We start from the raw sequence: 21,869 nt of genomic DNA, 5'->3' as shown, positions 1-21,869 counted from the left end.
CAAACAGCTGCTGGCATTTGGATTAGATATCATGGTTTTCTAGGCCTTTCTGGCCTAAAGTCAACTAGCAAGAAATGACAACACACCAATATATATCAGAGGTTGCAATTAACTATGTCTATGTTTGTTTTACCTCAAGCTTCAGTTCCGCTTCTAACGCGATGACCAGCAATAATTATACAAGAAACCAGTGTTGTACTGTTCTGCGGCAACGTACAGTTACTTTTGTCACTTGAACCTAACTCAACTTTATATACTTTAAAAGCATTTTCTAATATGTAGCAGAAGAAATCTTGGGTATGGAAGAAGTTAATATTAAATCAAAATGGGATCTAATGCAGAGTGCCTTTTAGGATATCCTCATAGAACAAAATTTCCTTATACAGGAGTTAACTTTGCCCATTCTCCCCACATTACTTCACAAATTGCCTCTGGAAGTGGAGATGCAAGGGAAGAAAATCCCTCCCTTTCTTTAAACAGACTACAGAAATGCATAACACAACTCTTCATTATGTGCTTATGCATGTGTCCTTTGAATTAAAGAGACGTTCAAAATGCACAGTACTATGAGTTGTCATCTCATAAGGGTTTTGATCATAAGGTCTGCTAAAACAACAACTGAACAAAGGTGCCTTTCTCGAGGGATGGAGGCCTTAAATATAGGGATAATCTAGTTTCTTCTTCTAACAGTCTGTAAAGCAGTGGTCCCCAACCTTTTTATCACCAGGGACCGGTCAGCGCTTGACAATTTTACTGAGGCTGGGGGGGGTAGTCTTTTGCTGAGGGACGTTGCTGCCGCCTGAGCCCCTGCTCCACTTGCTTTCCCGCCGGTGCCCCTGACTTCCTGCTGACCACTGGGGGGCGCTGCCAGCAGCAGCTGTGCAGTGTCACACCAAGGGGAAACCCCAGCCATGGTGGCCGCTGGAGAGCACCAAAGGTGAGCCAGTGGCAGAGTGGCAGGGCAGCCCCCAAGGCAGCAGTCGGGGAGGAGAATGAGGAGGAGCTGCGGCCCAGTACCGACTGATCCATGGACCGGTACCGGTCCCCGGACTGGGGGTTGGGGACCACTGCTGTAAAGTATATCCCTACTAAGATTTTCAAAGATAATAGGGCTGCACTTACCTGTAATCATTGTTCATCAAGTGGTCTTCTGTGCAGGCAAACATGGGACTCCATGACTGCAGGCCAGCTGCAGAGAAGAGCTTCCAGAGAAGAGCTTCCATTATGGACCACTCGTGGTTCATATCCATGTCCCTGCCTAACCTGACTGCAACAGAATTAACTGGCTATATGGATAGCTGTCAGGTATACTTTTTTATTTATTGCCAAATTCCAAATGTTACCTCTTTACTTGTTCAGTTAAAATTTTGCCAGGAAGTTGTCTGTTGCAAGTAGAATATGCCATTGTTTGAAGAGCTCTATAAAAGAACTGCCTGACAGTTCTCAACTCTAATAAGTCAGTGTGATTAAGACCATAGGGTGCAGAAGATTGAGGGGCCCCTCCACATATGAGTACCATATATAAGAACTATAAGTAAAATCAACAGATTATAATCTATCTGTAGGAATAGTTGGCACCCCTGGGAACTTTTGCACTGAGACACTTTTTGGGGGGGATGGGGAGATTAGGATTATGGGAAGCATGGATATGGTATGGGGTTTAATTTTGTTGCTGTCAAAGTATGTTATCTTAATGTTTTAATGTTTTATTGATGTGGGAGATGACCACTGAGGTTCACTTTATGAATCCCCCTGGAGCTGTGGCCAAATCAAAAGGTAACACTGTCTCATATGCTGCCCCTCCATGCTTAAACCTGAGAAATCTTTTACAGGATTCATGGATCATGTTATAAAAATATGCACCCTTTGAGTGGGAAGTTCTCTATTTTTGCTCTTATATCTTGCAGAAGTGCTGATGATCATAGAATCATAGAATCATAGAGTTGGAAGGGGCCATACAGGCCATCTAGTCCAACCCCCTGCTCAACACAGGATCAGCCCTAAACATCCTAAAGCATCCAAGAATGATGATCACTGCCCTGAGTCCTCATTATGATTATGCTGGAAGCCATGGCCATACTGTTGCAGTCAGCTATATGCCTGGCTGTACTGAGCTGCTGTTTACCTAATTTCTGCCCTTAGCTAGTGTTTTTTTTTTATTTTTATAGTCAGGCAACATTTCTTTATACATGTATCACATAACCACATCTGATAGCAACCTATGGTTGCTTCCAAGTCCAGTCTGCACCCCTCTTTGTTGAATAGCAAAGAATGGCTGTCCACTCTTCCTCTGGCTGATAGGACTTCTGACAACAAAAAATTTGTTTACAGATGGCAGAAAAGGTAGTCATATCCATCCTCTCTGACATTGCTTAGATTTTCAAGTTTCTTTGCCAAAGCTACAGTGGAGGTGGGCTTAGGCCAAGTACTCATAAAGTTACCTTAAATTCCCTGAAACATGGGCAGTAAGACAGGCTTGGAGTCTGAGTTATACAAAACTTTCATTACTGGATCATGGATTGTGGTTCTGCAGAATGGTATTCCAATTCCAATGCCATGACCATCCACACAAGCTGTTCAGAATACAGCTTTAAATCTTGTGTAGGAGAAGGAGTCAATGGGTCTCCAGTTCCTTCATCAGGAGAAGGCATTGAAGTATCTTCAGAATCTGCCTCTTGATAGCCAGCATGGTGTAGTGCAGTGGTCCCCAACCTGCGGGCCGCGGCCCGCTGCCGGGCCGCGGTTCCCTATCCCCACCCCCACCCCCGCAGTAAAAAACTTCCCAGGCTGCAAGCTTGCGGCCCGGGAAGCTTCTTACCGCAGGAGGGGGGGAGAGGGAATCAGGGTCGCGGCTGCGCATTGTGCAGCTGAAATCGCGGCCGCACATGCACGATGCGCGGACGGGCCAGTTGCCCTGCCGGTTCCCAGCCTAAAAAAGGTTGGGTACCACTGGTGTAGTGCAGTGGTCCGCAACCTTCTTGAGGCTGCGGACCAGTGGCGGCAGGGAGGGCAATCGCCCGTCCGTGCATGCCGCACATGCACGGAATGCCGCGCATGCGTGGCCCTGCTTCCTTCTCCCCCCCTCCCCTCAAAAAGAAGCTTGCTGGGCCGCAAGCTAATTGGCTGCTTTTGCGGCCTATTTCCTTGTGGCCTGGGAAGTTTCTTATTGGGGGGGCAAGGAGAGGGAGCCGCGGCCCGGTGCCAGGGCCTTCACGGTCTGGCACTGGGCCGCGGCCCAGTGGTTGGGGACCACCGGTGTAGTGATTAAGAGAGTCGGACTCTCTTTGATTATCTACTCTTCCACATGCAGCCAGCTTGATGATCTTCAGCTAGTCACAATTCTCTCGGAGCTCTCTCAGTCTCACCTACCTCACAGGGTGTCTGTTGTGGGGCTAGGAAGGGAAGGTGATGTAAGCCCACTTTGAGACACACTTGCTGGGTGACCTTAAGCCAGTTACAGTTCTCTTAGAGCTCTCTAGGTCTCACCTACCTCACAGGGTTTCTACTGTGGGGAGAGGAAGGATAGGCTTTGAGACGCCTTTGAATAGTAAAAAAGCAGGGTACCAAAAAGAATCTTCTCTGAGGCTTGGTACAGTCCTTCCTCCAAATCAGAGCCTTGGTTAGAAAATTCTTCTCCTACTCCCATAATGCAGCTTTGAGTCTCACTGCTCTCCTGTCCTAGGCTTTACAGGGAAGCCAGCATCAGGCCAGGCAAGAGGCTGTGTTGCAGCCTTCTCCCAAACATGAGACACAATTTGTATTCATCATTCTGGGCCATTTTTGACCCACAATTTTACACTTTTAAAATACAGCCATCCAACCCATATTGTAGATCTCTTTCATTATTTTGAAAATTGTTCTTCCAAAAATCTTCCCACCAATTCAGAGAAGCTCAAGGAAGCTGGTCCTCTCCTCACAGAAGCAAAAAGAGAACTGAAGGAAGAGTGCTCTCCCTGCCTCCGTTGTATGACCCTTTGGGTAGGAAAGGGAAGTTTGCAGACAGTGGCAAGTGGGAGCACTCCTAAGGTCTAGAACATTCTTTAAAAAACTTGGAAGCTCTTGTTCATGGCTGGCCTGCAATCATGCATTCCCATGTGGGACTCCACAGAAGCCACAATAATGAACTTTTGTTCATTAATTTGGGACACCTGAACCTTATAAGTCATACAATGCCTTTGTCTAGCCCAGCCTTTCTAAACTTGTTTGTTTACTTACTTACCGCCTTCCCCGAAGGCTCAGGGCGGTTCACATAAAACAGGAACAATACAAATAACTTAGATTAAAAATAATGACGTGATAACAACAAGCAACATGGAACAATAGAAAAATATGAAAAACATTAAATTAACTCATACTGATAGCCCAGTGGGTTAGGTGGAATTATGGTGGGTGCCATAGGAGGGAGGCTCAGGGGGAGGGCCCTTGGGAAGTGGTGGTTCAGGTCGACCTCAACCAAATGCCTGGTGGAGGAGCTCTCTTTTGCAGGCTCTGCGGAATTGTTCAAGTTCCATCAGGGCCCTGATCTCCTCTGGGAGCTCGTTCTACCAGGTGGGGGCCAGGATAAAGAAAGCTCTGGCCCTGGTTAAGGTCATGTGGGATTCCCTGGGGCCAGGAATCACTAGAAAATTGGAAGTGCTGGAGCATGAGGCTCCTTAGGGGGTGTTTTATCATTGAGAAACCCCTGAAGCATTCTTTAGGCTTCGAGAAACCCCAGATGTGGTAAAATTGTGCAGAATATGGTTGGGAAGCATAGCTGTGCATGCGCTCACCTGGGGCCCCTCCCCTTCCCACCCTCTCCAGGCCCATCACTGACCTTTTGGGAGGGGGGAGGGTTGACATGACCATATTTGGTCATATAAACCAACAAATGTTTAATAACTGTAAAGTTTATATAAACATTAACTCTTCCCCCATTCGGGAAACCCTTCCAAGGCCATAAAGAAAGCATAGTCTAGCATATATTGTTCATCACCCAGAGTAGATATTAGGAATTGTAGACTGTGCTCAGTAACTGTGATCATGTTATCATTTTAAAATATATTAAACAGTTTACCAAATAATTGTTTCAGGACTGATTAAGAAAGTACTTAATATCTGCGCTGCAAATAGGAACATTTTTACCATGCAATAAGCCCTTCAAATGGAGACTGATATCCAAGTATGTTGGGGGGAAATGAGAACAGTGTTTAGTGTGGTGACTTACTGAGTCATCTGTTGCGGAAACAGGCCAGCCTTCCCATAACTGATGACGAACAGGGATACTAGTCAGGTCATATACATTCCGCTTAACCTGCAAAAAGCCAAAACAAACACAAATTTCAACTATACAGCTGTTATCCTTAAAATTTATCATTTATGCAATCAATGAATATGTGGAAATATTGTTCAGTCTATAAATAACAATGTAAGAAAATCAAGATAATTTACAAAACTGAGAAATATTGATATATTGATTTACAAAACTGAGAAATATTGAGATCCAGTTTGGTGTAGGGGTTAGGAGTGTGGACTTCTAATCTGGCATGCCAGGTTCGATTCTGCGCTCCCCCACATGCAACTAGCTGGGTGACCTTGGGCTCGCCACGGCACTGATAAAACTGTTCTGACCGAGCAGTGATATCAGGGCTCTCTCAGCCTCACCCACCCCATAGGGTGTCTGTTGTGGGGAGAGGAATGGGAAGGCGACTGTAAGCCACTTTGAGCCTCCTTCGGGTAGGGAAAAGCGGCATATAAGAACCAACTCTTCTTCTTCTTCTTCTTAACACAGAGCATCCTATAAGATTCCATCAAACTACCCACATCGAAAACTAGCAGTTTAACAGTGGAACCATTACCTTTTAAACAACCTACTTTCAACTTATGAGAGTTTTGCTAGGAAATGTCATTTTGTAAGCACCTCAACTCTAGTCTTACACGTGCACTCCTGAGTGTCCTTTTAACTTCCAAATTAATCTCAGGACACTCTAGAAAGAGATGACATGAAATCAGCTGAGAAAGGAGATAGAAAAATCATATGTTGAGCAAAACCATAGATAACTAAAACATAAATTTCACATTAATTCTAAAGATTTATATAATTGAAAACAAAAGATTTAAATCCACTCTATATTCAAACAAACATGAAAAATTCTAAGGTCAGCTCTCCAATCTGTATCAATACACAAGAACCCAACAAAAAAGTACACATTTATTTTACAATTAAATTTAGTGGTTAGTTCTTACAATAGGCAATAGGCCTTTTATTGTTTTATGCCAATAAAGGTTTGTTATTATTATTACAAATAGAATTTCCAGTGCACTAATCAATAAATGCATTCTCCATGAGAAATATGGTTGATATATAACACACTGGTGACCATCCATGGCCAGAGACCTAAGATTGTCATCGCCTATCATGAAATGGGAGCTTATCCCAGATCAGAGATAACAGTTGCATACTTTGAGTAGGCATTCTTCCACCACTGGAGCCTCCCACCCACCGTCACTTCTGTCGGAAGAACAGTGAGGGGCAGAAATTACACTGGGCTATGTGCTGAGATCACATCTGGGTCAAACCCTGGATGTGATGTCAGCATGTCTGGTGATGGTCTAGTCTGAAACTCTAGTATTAGCACAGGGTTTCTAGAGCATTCAATAACACACTGAGATGTATGGGTTTTCATCTAGACAGGCTGTCAACACAGTGCAATGCCACATCTACTCAAAGCAGGGAGCCAGTTTGGTGTAGTGGTTAGGAGTGCGGAATTCTAATCTGGCATGCCAGGTTCGATTCTGCGCTCCCCCACATGCATCCAGCTGGGTGACCTTGGGCTTGCCACGGCACTGATAAAACTGTTCTGACAGAGCAGTGATATCAGGGCTCTCTCACCCTCACCCACCCCACAGGGTGTCTGTTGTGGGGAGAGGAATGGGAAGGCTACTGTAAGCCGCTTTGAGTCTCCTTTGGGTAGAGAAAAGTGGCATATAAGAACCAACTCTTCTTCTTCTTCGTCATCATCGTCTTCATCTTCTTCTTCTTCAGGGGGTGGCCTGTCATCCCTACCCAAGAGGACCTTGAAACATTGGAACACCTGAAGGGTACATGGAAGCATGTTTGTTTTTTGGTGAAACGTTTGTATTCTGCTCCTTCCAAAACCTCTACAGATGGAAGTGGCAGGGGTCACTGAAAGACTATGGGATGTTCTTCCATATCTGCGGGAATGGTAAGAGAGGAAAGAAAGTAGTATGCAAGTCTTTTGTGCTCTTCTAAGCCCACTGATGCTGTAGTTCTAAAAGAAAGACAGAAAGATTCAAGGTTTTGCTCCCTTCAGCAGAAAATGGGAGAGCATTACAACCTCACATGACTATGCTGAAGGGGATGGATAATGAATAAGCAATGCCACTCAAGAAGAAAAATTGTAAGCATGTGTAATGTTGCCAGGCATCCTCATATAGCAGAGCACTGCCTGCTGCTATTCAACTGGGGGGAGAAGCATGATCAGACCCAGACATTATGTTATCATACTGTATGTCACTAATATTTGTCCAAAATTCTATGGGTTAGCGATCCCCAACCTGTGAGCTGCGGACCACATGTGGTCCGTCGACTAACTGGAGGTGGAGCGAAGGACGCCTTCTCCCCCCCCCCCTGGCCCTTTACTTCATCCACGATCCGGCAGGCGCACATGGGACTATCTTGTTGCAGAAAAACAAGCTCAGGGTTCCCATTGATTTGTCATTGTCATGAGTTAAAAATTCCATGAAAATAAAATGTTCCTTATGTTCATTGTTGTGGCGTGTCTGTATCTTATTTTGAAGGGATGTTTAAACATTACCATAGCGACCAGAGTCAGAGAGCGTTAGGGCAGTGGGCCTCAGTAAAATTGTCAAGTGTTGAGTGGTCCCCGGTGATAAAAAGGTTGGGGACCACCGGGTTAGACTATAGTTAAAGGGTGAATACTAGAGAGTCATTCTTGTACAATTATGTCACTTAAAGGTCATGCTGAAAGTGACAATATTGAGTGAGGAGCATCATAATCTCCCCCCAAATGTAAATTCCACATGTTCCCATCTTACGTAACTTGCCAGGAAATGCCCAGCACCCTATGCACGTGTGATGGCAGAAGCATCTTGTTTGAGGTTTCCCAAAATCTGGAATATGCCCTGATGAAATTACTATAAATAAGGTCCAGACATGAACTTCTATTTTGAAAATAACTAAATCTAAATAAAGAAAAATTACCCAAGAATTTCTGTTCCCACCATTAGGTTCTATTACTCAACTGATTTAAATTGACTATTTACTATATCATTTAGATTTAATCATAATTTCATCTGCCCTTAAATGTTCAAAGGGTCTGTATGCTCCATTTTAATGTTAGAGAGATATTTCATCAAGAACTAGTTTTTCTATTTCCAACTGAAGACTGCATTTTCTTCTTGCCAGAAGCAGATCAGTACAATCTCATTTCAGTTACATCCAGCACCTGCCTGGGCTTTGCATACAGAATAATTACATAAGAACTTAACTTAAGGACCTGAAACAGTCAGTTTCTCTCTCCTCACTCCCATTTTAAATCTCTTGTCTGTTGAAGAGCTATGGAAAACTGAAACACTGAAGGACATAAGATTCGCCCTTCCTATGCACACCATGTAAATATATCGCAACTAGTTTCAAAGCCCGTTCATAAGCCAGGCAGCTTAAGGTGGCTTTGGGTCACAGCTGCAGCAGGGTCAAGTGGGGCGGTGGGGGGAGGGGCTGGCCAGCTCGTTAGCAGGCCCTGGACAGAGCTCCTTAGCAGGCAGTCAGCAGGCCGGGAGGCTGTCATTGGGAGGCCCTGCTTAGCAGGCCCTCATTAGCAGGCCCAGCCTAGCAGGCCAAGAGGCCCTCATTATCAGGCCCTGCTTAGCAGGCCAAGAGGCCCTCGTTATTAGGCCCTCCACCACCACTACTCTTTGCCCAGGGCCCTCTCCCCTTACCTGCTGCTGGCTTCAGGCACTGAGGCATGTCTGAGAGCAAAGAGGCTAGAGTTCAGGGTCGGAGGGTGGGAGCTGCAGGGGCAGGGCCAATCAGGGTGCAGCCAGCTGCACCCTGATTGGTCCTATTCCAACTTGGACAGCCGGTCATGCTCTACCCCCCAGGTTGTTTCAAAAATATATAGAGGAAACATGGATAAGGATGTGTTGGCATATATTTGCATGGTATAGGAAAGCTAGGAACATCTACATGGACTTCATTCACTATATATGCTTTTCTCCAACTTTTGCATACCATAGAGTATGTGTTACCTTCAATCATATCTACACATGTTTATTTTGAAAATGCATAAGTATTAATACATACATAATATAATAATGTACTTGTATTTTAAATTAAGCATATAATCCCAAACATTTTTTCCTATTGACCCAATATCTTGTAAGTTACAAGATAATTCTATTACAGGCTGTTTCAGAATTAAGCATGACAGTTTTTATTTCACTTATTATTGTTTCTATACTCCCAGAATCTATCATTTTAGCTATCTAACATTACTTTTGAAAACAGGCACACAAATTAAATAAAGCTTAAAAGCAGAAAAGAAAAAAAAGCATGTGAAATAAAACTACTGAATCTGGAGTTGGATTCCATACATTCCTTTCTAATTCCAAAGTACAACACTACAGCATTATGAAATAAACAGTATTCTCCTTTTTCCATTCACTCATCTGTAACTGCACTGATTTCAATAACATTCCTTTGCTATTCTAAGCCTGAAAGGCATGCTCTGGTTATAGTGTTATGTTGGTATAAAGCACAATGCCAGACTGATGTGCTGAACAAAAGTGATCAAAGTTTCAGTAATGTTAGCCAACGCACAACTATTCTAGCTCATTATTCAACCAGAATGACATCTGTTGAGCAACTCGTCGCAGAATACACTAGTTGTTATAGACAGGCCTCAGCTGGGAGGTACCATGTAAAATGCATGAGGGTGATGTTTGGTTAAACAAACTGCTAAGGCTAAGTGCACAAATGGTTCTGAAAAGATGCCAAAATCAGGGTGCTCTCAAATTGTAATATAAAAGAAAGTCTGCTCTCTCTATAATGTACCAGCTGTAATAATATTAAAATATGCCCGTTTCAGATTTTACAATGCTTTATGTATAATATATAAAAACATACAAGAGTCTGTGCTAGCAGCATTTTAGATGGAATTAGGAATACCCATGTTCAAAATTTTGCAGCATTGGAATAGTAATTAGCAAACGTTGACTGAACTACACATTTTATCTTACTAAAGATATGAACCTATCAGCACCAGAATGTGCTCAAGAATCCAGTTACAGCATGAGAAGTAAAAGAGAGTTGGAATAGGAAAGCCTATTTACAAATCCTGTGTTTTATGACATCTATTTTATGACAGCCACTTTCCACTATATACACACACACACACACACACACACACATACATACATGCCGTTCTAAATGTTCCAGTTGATATTTTGTTGTTATTGTTATATTGTTATATTGATTTTTGATATTGATTTTGATAGTGTTCTATGTGAATGTTCAAAAATGTTTTATGTAAACCGCCCAGAGCCATAGGGAACGGCGGTATAAAAATATAAATATAAATAAATACATACATACATACATTATATTATTATATATAATACATCCTTATATATATATATATATATATATATATATATATATATATATATATATATATATATCTCCTAGGGGGTGGGACATGTCTGGCTGTCCAAGTTACAATAGGGCCAATCAGGGTGCAGCCAGCTTTGCCCTGATTGGCCCTGCCCCTGCAGCTCGCACCCTCCATCCCCAGACTCTAGCTTCTTTGCTCTCAGATGCCTCAGCACTTAAGGATAGAGGGCCCTGGGCAAAGGGTCATGGTGGAGGCCTTGCTAACGAGGGCCTTTTGGCCTGCTAGACTAGGCCTGCTTACGAGGGCCTCCTGGCCTGCTGACTGCCTGCCGAGGAGCTCTGTCCCGGCCCTGATAACGAGCTGCCCAGCCCCCGCCTGTCTCACTTGATCTGGCTGCAAGCTTGTTATGTGTTATAGAACACATATAAATAGAACAAAGTTTGAGTACAATGGCAGTACAAGAGAGGCAGCAAGGGAGGAGTCAGTCTTCAAGCAAAGGTTGGATACACACTTTTCTTGGATGCTTTAGGATGATTAGGGCTAATCCTGCGTTGAGCAGGGGGTTGGACTAGATGGCCTGTTTGGCCCCTTCCAACTCTATGATTCTATGATTCTATGCTGCTGAATGCCAAGGGAAAGCCCTTGAACTCAGCTCCCAACAGTCAAGAAATATTCAGTGGGTACAAAAAGAGATTAAATGAAGCTACCACAAGGACATAAGTTTTTCATTGCCTTTCCTCCTGTTAATGCTACATGTCTCTCCAGTAAAAGGGCGAAGGAGAAAAAGAGGAAGGTATGGGCCAAATCCCAGTTGGTTATAGGGGGCACAGGGAAGCATTCCTGTCAGAGCTGCTTCTCTTCTCAAATAGCATGCTTGCACATGACAAAATGCACATGCATGAGTAAGCCATACACAAAAGGACCACTGCTGTCATGGAACCAAGAATATGCTGGAATTCACTGGAAAGGGCTCATGCAGGCCAGGCAAATTAAGAGGTGAAGAGAAAAGGGCAAGTGGTTGCCATCTGACAGTTGATGGCAGGCAGCTTCAACCAACCTAGACAAAGCTCCCCTCTCCCTCACATTACTCAGATCCAATCCAAATATCCTATAAAAATGGGCTTGGCCCACTTTTCTCAAAACAATAGCACACAGCAGGTGGGGCTTGCAGCCAGAATTGGACATAAGCATTGCAAATAAAAGCAGCACATATACTTGCTCCTATAATGCAACTATGGCAATGTTCAAATAAATAACTCTGTTTACCAGAAGAAATGAAATTGGGGAAGAAACAGCAGTAGAGACTACACTGTGAATGGAGTAGTAACCTAATTCCTCTACTGCATAATATATTGAAGATGACAAACATATTGGCTTCAAATGAACAAAGTTTTACCTTGAAGCCAACCAGGTTTTATTCTGGGTACTATCAGGGAAGTCCATTTTAAAAATGGGTGGAGGGGGGTCTGACATCCACCCCAGCTTTTCCGAGATCAGGAAGTTGATGGGGGGGAGGGTGCAGGTTGCAATCACCTGGTTTCCTGCCCCGTTCCCTGTGAGGAATGGGAGCATAGGCTTGGGTGGAGCATGCAGCCGGGGGTCTGGCCGCCTTCCCCAGAGGCCAGGCAGGCTGCGGGCACTGTGGGGCTGGAGTGCACACTCAGCTTCCTGCTGCTTCCCACAGAAGACATGAGAACCGTGGGCAGCAAAGTGGAGCACATACCAGGCTTCCTGCTGCCTTCCCTGGTGGCCAAGAGGGCTGCAGACATGGCAGGGCTGGAGTGGAGCAGACACCCAGCTTCCCATCGTCTAGAGGCCAGGAGTGCTGCAGGCCTGGCAGGGAGGAGCACGCACCAAGCTTCCCACAGCCTTCCCCAGTGGTCAGGAGGGTGGCAGGAGTGGCAGGAAATTCCGTAGCATTTTATATTGGGGAAAATTAATCAGAAACACTGGTTCACAATCAATGACTCACTAAAACCAAAAGTAGAAATTTGCAAATATTCCAGAAAGCCAAGAGAAGAGGAAACATTTTTAAAGTGCCAATTATCTAGTTCTTATGACAGGCTGGAAAAAAAGAAAAAATATAGCAACATGAAAATAAATGCAAGCCTCCTCTTATCTTCTCAGTTAATGAAAATCAATTAAGAAAAAGAGCAAGCAAATACCTGCACAACTTTTTTATATATTGTAGCATTATAGCTGTGCTTATCCTAAATGGAATATATGAGATCCCTTGTGATGTATAACTGGTTGGCTGTCTCTTGCAAATATCACATGCCCTGCCCCCAACGGGCTTGTTGTTTAAGGGCACCTGCTGCAGCATTGGAAAACAAACAGATCAATACAACAGACAAATGGAGTGGTAAGGGGTCATTTACACAGGATTGCATTACAAAACAGGTGGGTTCCAAGGATTCTTTTTAAAAGAGAGAGCGCATACATGTAATTATTTGTATATATGTTATAATGCATTAGTCAGGTTGGTCAATAAATTGTCTAAAGCTAAAAGCGTGGTGTGGAAAAAGGCTCAACTCACACTAAAGGGGAATTGATGCAATTTTTGCCTGCAGCTCCCTTGTTTCTTGTTTATATTCCTCCCCTCTTCAAATAAAAGCTCAGAGTGAGATATAGATACACACACACATACAAAACATACAAAATGTCTCTTCCACATTTGATCCCTACAAAATTGCTGTGAAACAGTTGTGAGTGACTGCCCCAAACTCATTGTGTGAGCTTCACTGCTGAAGGAGGGATTAGAACTCAAGTCTCAGCAGATCAAGGCATTTTCTGCATATGCAGCTTTCTCCTGCTGTTCTTTACAGTTGATCCACTAGCATCAGAATCATGTTGGGCACAGGGGCTGCACGCATCTTCCCTCCCTCCCTGCACATTTTTCCAATTGCTACTTCAGTTTATTTTCTTACTGATGTGCCTCAAAATAATCACAATTTTTCAGCAAGGCTGCTGATATCAGTGACATCTTAACACCACCACAGTTTTTTTTCCTTCTCTTCTTTGTTGCATGTGCAATCTATCAATATACTGCTAGAAGTTGGGCTAGACATGTACATGCATGAGAACGGCCATACTGTACCTGTGGGAAAGTGTGGGGAAGCGCACTCAACTTAAATATCACATTTTAATATTTGGGGTTGCTAAATGGTTTGTAATATTTTGTATCAACAAACAGCAGACAAATGGAGGGGAGACACTTGTTCATAACCAGTACTTAATTTAATAATGTAAATGTCTCTAGCAGGCCAATGAAGTGGGCCAATGGAGCTGATCTATATCAGAACTGAAAGTGATAAATACCCACCAAATCCATTAAAATATTCATATAAAAATAAGCATAGTAAGCTAAAGGGTGCTGGATATTAAAATACAGACATATCTTATATAGATACATTGCTATCAGGGAGTTTAATTTTTGTTTTAAAAATCAAATATTTGCCTATGCAATGAAAAACATCCTTCTTTCAAAGCCTTGTGGGGCGGGAAGAAAGAAAAACATCCTTCTTTCAGCGGGAAAAACGGGGGATTGGGGAATATCAAGTACGAAGGCAAATAAGTAATGCTAAACAGCCATAAAGAGTAAGGAGTGCTTCTGTGCCTTCCAAATATGCAAGAAATCAAATAAGTATGGCAAAACAACAACTACAACAAAAAGATGGAAGAAAAAGGAAACGTTTGCTGCAAGCACAGGAAAAAAGCTCAAATTGCTCCTATGCCTACTTAATTGTTGTTGTCAGCCATTCAGTTGTGTCCAACCTGTTTAGAGTGATCTATGTATCACTATTATCATTATGTATCACTATTAGGCAAGGTTGATTTTGTTTTTTCTTATGCCAATATGAGGGATAAAATTCCTCATTACTGAGGCAGGGGAAGAAAGCATAGAACAGGGTTGTCCCATAGTGATTAGCCAACCATGGATAGGAAGTGGGGAAGAACCAACAAAAGTGCAGGAAACATTACACATGCAAACAAATGTGACTCCAATCTGACTAAAAAAAAGAAAAGAAAAAGAAAAGACAGGCTAAAAGTAGTTCCAGAAAAATCAGGAAGGGAAAGAAAGGAAAACTGTGATGCAAAATACTAATGGCTCAAGAGAATGTGCAGAAGACAAGATAAACAGAAGCATTAAAGGGACAGAACTGATGCAATAATGCCATGCAGAAAACCCTCTCGTCTAACCTTGTAACCGCATCACTATTGTCTATCCAACCCAGAATCAGTCTGATCTCCAATATAGTATGCTAAACTCACTTTAGGATCTTATATTGTACTAGAAATTAAACCTGCTGTAGCTAAAATACAGCGGGCACTAATGGCCACCTTATTATAGCAGTTTACAATAGCTAAAATTGCTTGAAATGTTTATGCTCATGTAGGAACAGAAGGTTTAATTTAGGCCTGGACCAGTCTGACCTCTCAGGGGGCTTTATCTAAGTTGCCGTTCCATTATATTGTTGATTAAGACTATTGAAATTGTGTTGTTCAAAACCACTGTTAAACTATTGTTGATGTATTTTGACTATATTATATGTTAGGCTGTTCTGTGTATCTCCCCGCAACATTATATGTAAACTGCTCTGAGCCGTGTGGAAGGCCGGTATAAAATTTGAATTAATTAATTAATTAATTGTGTGTGTGTGTGTGTGTGTATATCCTGTAGAACAAGACAGGTTCTGTCTAACAGATCAAATTAAATTTAATCAAAGGTTATCATAAATAAAGAGTACAATTCAATTACAGTTAGTATGACCAAGTCCCAATGAAGATGCAACTAATTTATACCAAATTGCTTTCAGCAAGTCTTTCATATTAGTTCTATTTTAGTCACTGTAATTTACTTCAAGGCAAATGTGCATCGGATAGCAGCTTTAGTCACAACATGATCCCAGATCACAGTCTTTTAAAACATTTACCAGTCATTGTAGCTATTAGAGATTAAGAGGCTTCAAATTGTTTCTCTGTGAAATTAAGTTTCTAAATTTCCTATTAAACAAAATTGATTGCTAAAATAAACCAGTACAGATAGTGTAATAATCCCAGTTGCTATCTCTTAAAAGGCTGCTGCGTTAAGTAAGATCCTCTATTTTTAGAAATAAAATGTCAAAATAGATCTTGGGGGAAAATAGTTGGGCTCCTAATTCTAGTTCATGTATCTTTACACCTTCACAAGTACATTTATACAGCTTATGAGCTCTTGTGAGACTCCCAGTATGGCCTATTTTCATCCTTTAAAGCCCTTGTGACTGCAAAACAAAGACTTAATACTATGGAAGAATAGTAGGTGCTAAGGGATCAAAGACTAGGAGGCAACTTATGTTCTGAATATCTCACAAAATTTAGAAGGATTAAAAAGGCCATATAGTTTGCTATGTCTACAGAAGATGTAGGTCTTCTGGCTGAGCCGGCACGTAGAGAAATGGTTGATAGATAAATTTACTGTTTTATCAGTGTTTCTTCTTTTATCTGAGGGGCAGCATTGTTTGCCTTTTCTTCTTGGGGTTCTGTTTCTTTTAAAAGTTGATTTTTACAGTTCTTTCTTTCAGTGTTCAGTTTTACAGTTCTTTCTTTCAATTTTTTGTTCTGGGGGGCACTGTGGCCCCCAGTTTGGTAGCTGTTGTACTTGTTGTAGTAGGTTGCCAACTTTGGGTACTATTGTTCGGCTATGGTTTGCTGGCCTGGGGGGCACTGTTTGGTTCTCCTGCCAGAGCTGTTCTCACAGAGCAGTTCTGTCAGTGCTCTCTCAGGGTGTCTGGCATCAAGAGAGGAAGGGAAGGCAATTGTAAGCCGTTTTGAGACTCCTTTGGTTTGTGAAAAGCGGGGTACAAAAACCAGCAGCTATTCATCCTCTTGACTTTTCTGTATTTGTTGGGAGGGAGGCTGGATGGGAAAGCCTGTGATGATTGGGCATGGATTAAGCACTTAGGCCACCCTGTAAATTTACCAGTAGCTGCTGCATTTCCCACCCTCGGCTTATATGCGAGTCAATAAGTTTGCCCAGATTTTGTGGTAAAATTAAGTGCCTCGGCTTATATGCGGGTCGGCTTATATGCGAGTATATACGGTAGGTATATATATGATCTAGAACAGGCTTTCTCAACCAGGGTTTCGTGAAGCCCTGGGGTTCCTTGATTGCCCTGGAGAGTTTTCTTGAATGGATAGACCCATATATGGTCATGTTGACCTGCTCTCCCCTCCCAAAATGGTCAATGATAGGTCTGGAGAATGTGGGAAGGGGAGAGGCCCTGGATGGGCATGTACTATGCTATACTTCCCAACCATTCTGCATGATCATGCCCCAAGGTTTGGTTTCTCAAAACCTAGGAATATTTCAGGGGTTTCTTAATGGTAAAAAAGTTGAGAAAGGCTGATCTAGAAAGAGCACTACTGTCTATTCACAGATATTCCATAGATCAAGCACTCAATAATTTCCACATAAAAATATTGCTTTTGAATCAAACACAGGAAGATAATCTTGCATGAAATTAAATTATAGGATAGACCTATATAAATCCCACTCATTTTGAAGTATGTGTAGAGTAGCTTCTCTGTACCCATCCTCTTTCACCCTATTCACAGACACCCACTCATACACAGTTATATTAATATATACTGTTACACTAAATGTAGCCCATGATGAAAGGGTGCCTCACACAGAGACTCCTTCATGCCCAGAGCCCCATGACTAGACTCTGAGCAGATTGGTACATGCAGAAATCAGCTTGGCAGAGTCTGACTATAGAGTCAATAGGGCCCCTTAACAAACCTATGAAGCCAGGCCAGGTCTCCATCTTGTTTGGCTTCACTAGATTTCTTTCTCTTGCCTAGAAAAGCCAGGTCAGATTTCCATCTGGTTTGAGCTGGACTAGAACCTTATCTTCCATTTCCTGCTTGTCCAACTGACTGAGCTAAATGTGCACATTATTGCAATTACCCCCTCCTACTCAAAGACCATTAGACTATCAACAGGAAAGGAATATCCCTTCCAGGTACTAACTGCAACTTCCTTTGTCTTTTTTGTCCAGTACTATTTCTGCCTAGTAGCATCTTTTACCCCCAAATGTCTCCCCATTGGACTCCCCCCAGTCCTTCCTGATTAAACAAGACAGGGCCATTAGCAAGACATTACACCTAGTCAAGGTATTGTTCCAGTTGATGAGATTACTCCATACCTTCCAATTTAGTGACCTTACAGTTCAAACTCACCTATCAGGTACTCATAATATCAGAGACAATCATCAATCACAGATATCCTAGTGGGTACTCACTGGGGCTGGCCCAAGAATTTCAAGCATCATATTAAGCCTTGTGTACACCCCAGGTGTGTGTGTGTGTTGTGCTGTTCCCTCTACACCCAGCATCCTGTCCAACCCCTGATGTTGTCAACCTTGTGTCATGGCTGCTTGGATCCAAGAAAGGTGCAGTATCTTGAACTTGTCCCCCTATAGAATTTAGGGTATGTATATTTGTTGCTTCTGTGTGTGTTTCCCCAAATAAATCCCCTGAATGTAAGCTTAATTGTCTTCTTGATAGAAAAGATCCTGCGTTCCCCAGCCTCTTACAATATTCATGATTCCCCAGCAATTTGGGTAACAATACAGTATGAAAATATATAACAGAAGTCCTTAATAATGTAAAGATTTAAAACATTTATTCCAGCATAAGCTTTTATCAGTCAGAGTCACCTAATCAGATGCATTGAATGTCCATCCAGAGCAGCCTAAGGGGGAGAGTAGAGAAAGTTGCAAAGGGAGGCCAGCATAAAACAAAAACAAAGAGTAATCAGCTCATCCAGAGTGGTGCTTAAACTGGTTAGACAGTGACTGCATAAAGAGACGATAAGATGACCAAAGTTTAGTTTGATCCCTTGTAATTTTTATATAGTTTTTGCACCTGCTAAAATTATTATTTCCTGTCCACTACATCACAACATACTGAAAAAAATATCAAAGAGTTACTACTATGATTATGATAGTACCATAAACAGTAAAAGTAAAACATGTTCACAGCACATTCTCAGGTCACTGACTTATATATATGCTTCATAAAGAACTTTAAAATATGTGCTATAGATTCTTATATTGTCCTATTATTGTTGTTGTCTTACGATTTTCATAGAGTGAACTCTCTTTAAAAATTACTTCCATTTAACTATTCACTAACAAAGCTATTCCTTAGCTCATCCCTGCCATAACCTAGTCTATTCAGAACCATATGGGAAAAGACATTAAATAACCACTGCAAACCATAGACTTCTAGTATTAGTGCTACACACTTCATACCCCTATTCATTATTCCACCATCCCTGTTTAATCTATCATTAAGATTCAGTGACCCCACACTAAATTTAAAGCAGATCCTTCCTTCCTCCCATGCTTAAATTCACATACTTTTCTAGTTGCAGATGCCCTCAAGTATTACCCACTCTACAGGGTTTCTCTAATCTCAGCTCTGAGCTATGCTGTGCTATACAAGCGAGAAATTGCTGTTGTACATCTTGAACTATGGAGGCTTGCTCTAAGAAAACACCCTATTCTGTTTAATTAATAAACTTTTTTATTTAGAATATATATTCCAAAAATTATAGAATGCACCAAACACTTGCCATGAAACCCACTACACTACAGTATTTTCAACATCATCCTCCATCATTCAAGCACTGATAATACAAGCTGTCAGATATTACAGGCTACAACTCTTCTGCTCTACCACTTTGTTCATCAATCAAAACTGCTTTGGTTTCCAATACATTTTGAGAAATGGCAGTCCCAAAATCGCAATTCTAAAATTCCACTTCTAGTGCAGATTTAGTTATGTAGACCTCCAAAACAAATGCAGCCCACTCAGGGACTCGATATCACTCCTGTATTTGCTGCCTCCCTAGGACTACAAAAACAGCCAAATTGTCAATCAGCTAGCTGACCAAGATTTTTCATTCAGCCTGCCTTCTTGATTGTGGTTGTGTGCTTTTAAAATTTGCAGTAGGTGGGCTTAAGGAATGAACATGTTTAGTTTTGTCTATAAAATATAATTTGTAAAAAAGTGTATATAAAATATGAAGGGGCAGTTCAACGCTTATACATGAAACTTACAAATGGCAACACCATTCAATACAACTTTTATGGGGTCTGAATTTTAAAGCAAAGGATTGGATTCCATGAATGGAAAGTGCCTAAGAATCTTTCCTTCCAACTTCCCGAGGGCATTTCCTTCTGGCACTAAGTCCCCTGAATCTACGGAACAAAATAATGATGTAAGGTGTTTTGGGTCCTCACTAGGAAGAAAGAATAGGTATAAATGAAACAAATAACACATACAGCTGCAGATGGAGGGGTGGACAGATAAAAATATGGTGCTGAATGAATAGGAAGGAGAGAAGGAAGCAGGGAAACATTGGGAGGAATGAGAGAGGAAATAATGTACAGAAAGAGGAATGTCATAAAGGAAGGAATGTCATAAAGGAAGTAGAGAAGGAAGCAGAGAAGAGGACATGGGTGCTGCCAGGAGGAGGGACAGAGAAAATAGTACTGGGAGGGAGATACAGAAGAAAATGTGGCCCCCTATAAGTCTTAGCAGGCACCACACCTGTGCTAGATATAAACACTGCACACATCTTGGAAATTAGTATTTAGAAAATAAGTCTTGTTTTGGAACAAGAAATCTCTTGCATTGGAACAAGAATTGCATTGTTCCAGATCTTCTAAAAGTTCAGAGAGTACTTCACTTTATGCCCTTCTCTATTAATGTGGGAACATGGAAAATAGCATTCCTCCAATCATCCATAATAAATAAATCTGTCCAATTTTTCTATTCATTTTCCTTCAGTCTGTAGAAATTCAATTTAGGACATTTCAAAAATTTAAAGATTCCTGCAATGTAAGAAACAACAACAACATTTTTATAGCTCGCCCTTCCTGGCTGGCTCAGGGGGCGAACAACAGGCAAATATAGAACACTATAGGTCAAACAAACATACCCCAATGCACCCTCTCTTTGGACTCCTTTTTGTTACAAACAAAACATAGGTTAAATAGCTTGTCCAGACTCTTCAATGAAAAAATATCATCAATTATAATGGCATTCAAGACAAAGAGCTCTTCAGAAATTACAATCACACATACAGGGAAGATGCCAGCCATATGCATATCAGAAGCAAGCATTACCTAGAATCCTCCTGATACACAATTGCCATGTTGTCTGAAATGAGCTATGTGTAGTTTTGCATGCACATACAGCCTGTATACATGCTGCCACAGACTCTGATTCTTCAGGATTCTGTTTCATGTATACTGAAGATGGAACTTTACGTAGTGCCCCTTTCACACAACGTGGCAGCCACATATTAATGGAAGGATCTCCATGCTGTTGTCAGCCTCCCAGTACATTCAGTTGTAACATCTGAAGAGCAGCAATGCAATAAAAACAGTATCATATAAACACTATGAACATGTTCTGATGTCCTCTGCAGCACACACACTGACAGACAGCATGCATCAACAGAAAAAAACAGTGATTGACATGAGCACAGGAGGTAACGGAAACCTGGAGAACCAATTAGCTCCACACTGAAAGCTTTAAGAAACTGGAAGGTTAGAGACAGTGGGGAGTCAGTGACTTTGAGGACACTATAGACACTGGTATTCTGTTTTGTTGAGGAATTCTACAGTCTCGTAGTCTTAAACAATGAAATTTTGTCCATAAGACCACCACAAGTAGCTGCAACCTTGAACACCTAACATTGTAGTTAGCTTTACAAGACAGGGAAACATGATTTTAAAGGTCAAAAATGAAATCACTGTATATCTCTCTGTTTATGCTACTGGGGATGCAGACAGTCTGTGCAGCTACAGATTATATATACAATATATTAGCTTTATACAAATCATGAAACATACACACAAAACCCTGTCAACCAATAACACACACTTTGATATGGATAATTAATCATTATTTTGAGAATGTCCAATTAAGGGCATTATTGTTGTTTTGATATAATCATTTACTCAGTTACAATTTTAGGGTACAACCCTAACGTTTATTTTCTGGAAAGTGAAAATTAAATGAAAAATGTTTGTGTCACCTTACACTAGCTTTTCTTGGTTTTTTAAGGTTGAGAAACTCCTGAAACATTCTTCAGACTTCAAGAAACCCCAGAAGTGGTATGATCATGCAGAAGATGCTTGGGAAACATAGCTGTGTATGTGTCCATTGGGAGCCTCT

The 21,869-nt window shown here is 41.7% G+C and overlaps 1 protein-coding gene across 1 annotated transcript in view; it reads right to left on the bottom strand.

The window, feature by feature from the left end:
* FAF1 (Fas associated factor 1) overlaps window positions 1–21,869 on the bottom strand; it is a 236,228-nt gene that overhangs the window by 132,500 nt on the left and 81,859 nt on the right. The window contains exon 8 of the mRNA XM_077333794.1: window positions 5,204–5,290. Within this exon, the coding sequence (XP_077189909.1) occupies window positions 5,204–5,290 (87 nt within the window). The remainder of the gene's footprint in view (window positions 1–5,203; window positions 5,291–21,869) is intronic.

This window comes from Paroedura picta, chromosome 4 (genome assembly GCF_049243985.1).
Source record: "Paroedura picta isolate Pp20150507F chromosome 4, Ppicta_v3.0, whole genome shotgun sequence".
Taxonomy (NCBI): Eukaryota; Metazoa; Chordata; class Lepidosauria; order Squamata; family Gekkonidae; genus Paroedura; species Paroedura picta.
The sequence above is the reverse complement of the archived record's forward strand: the minus strand, read 5'-3'. Positions and strand labels throughout refer to the sequence as shown.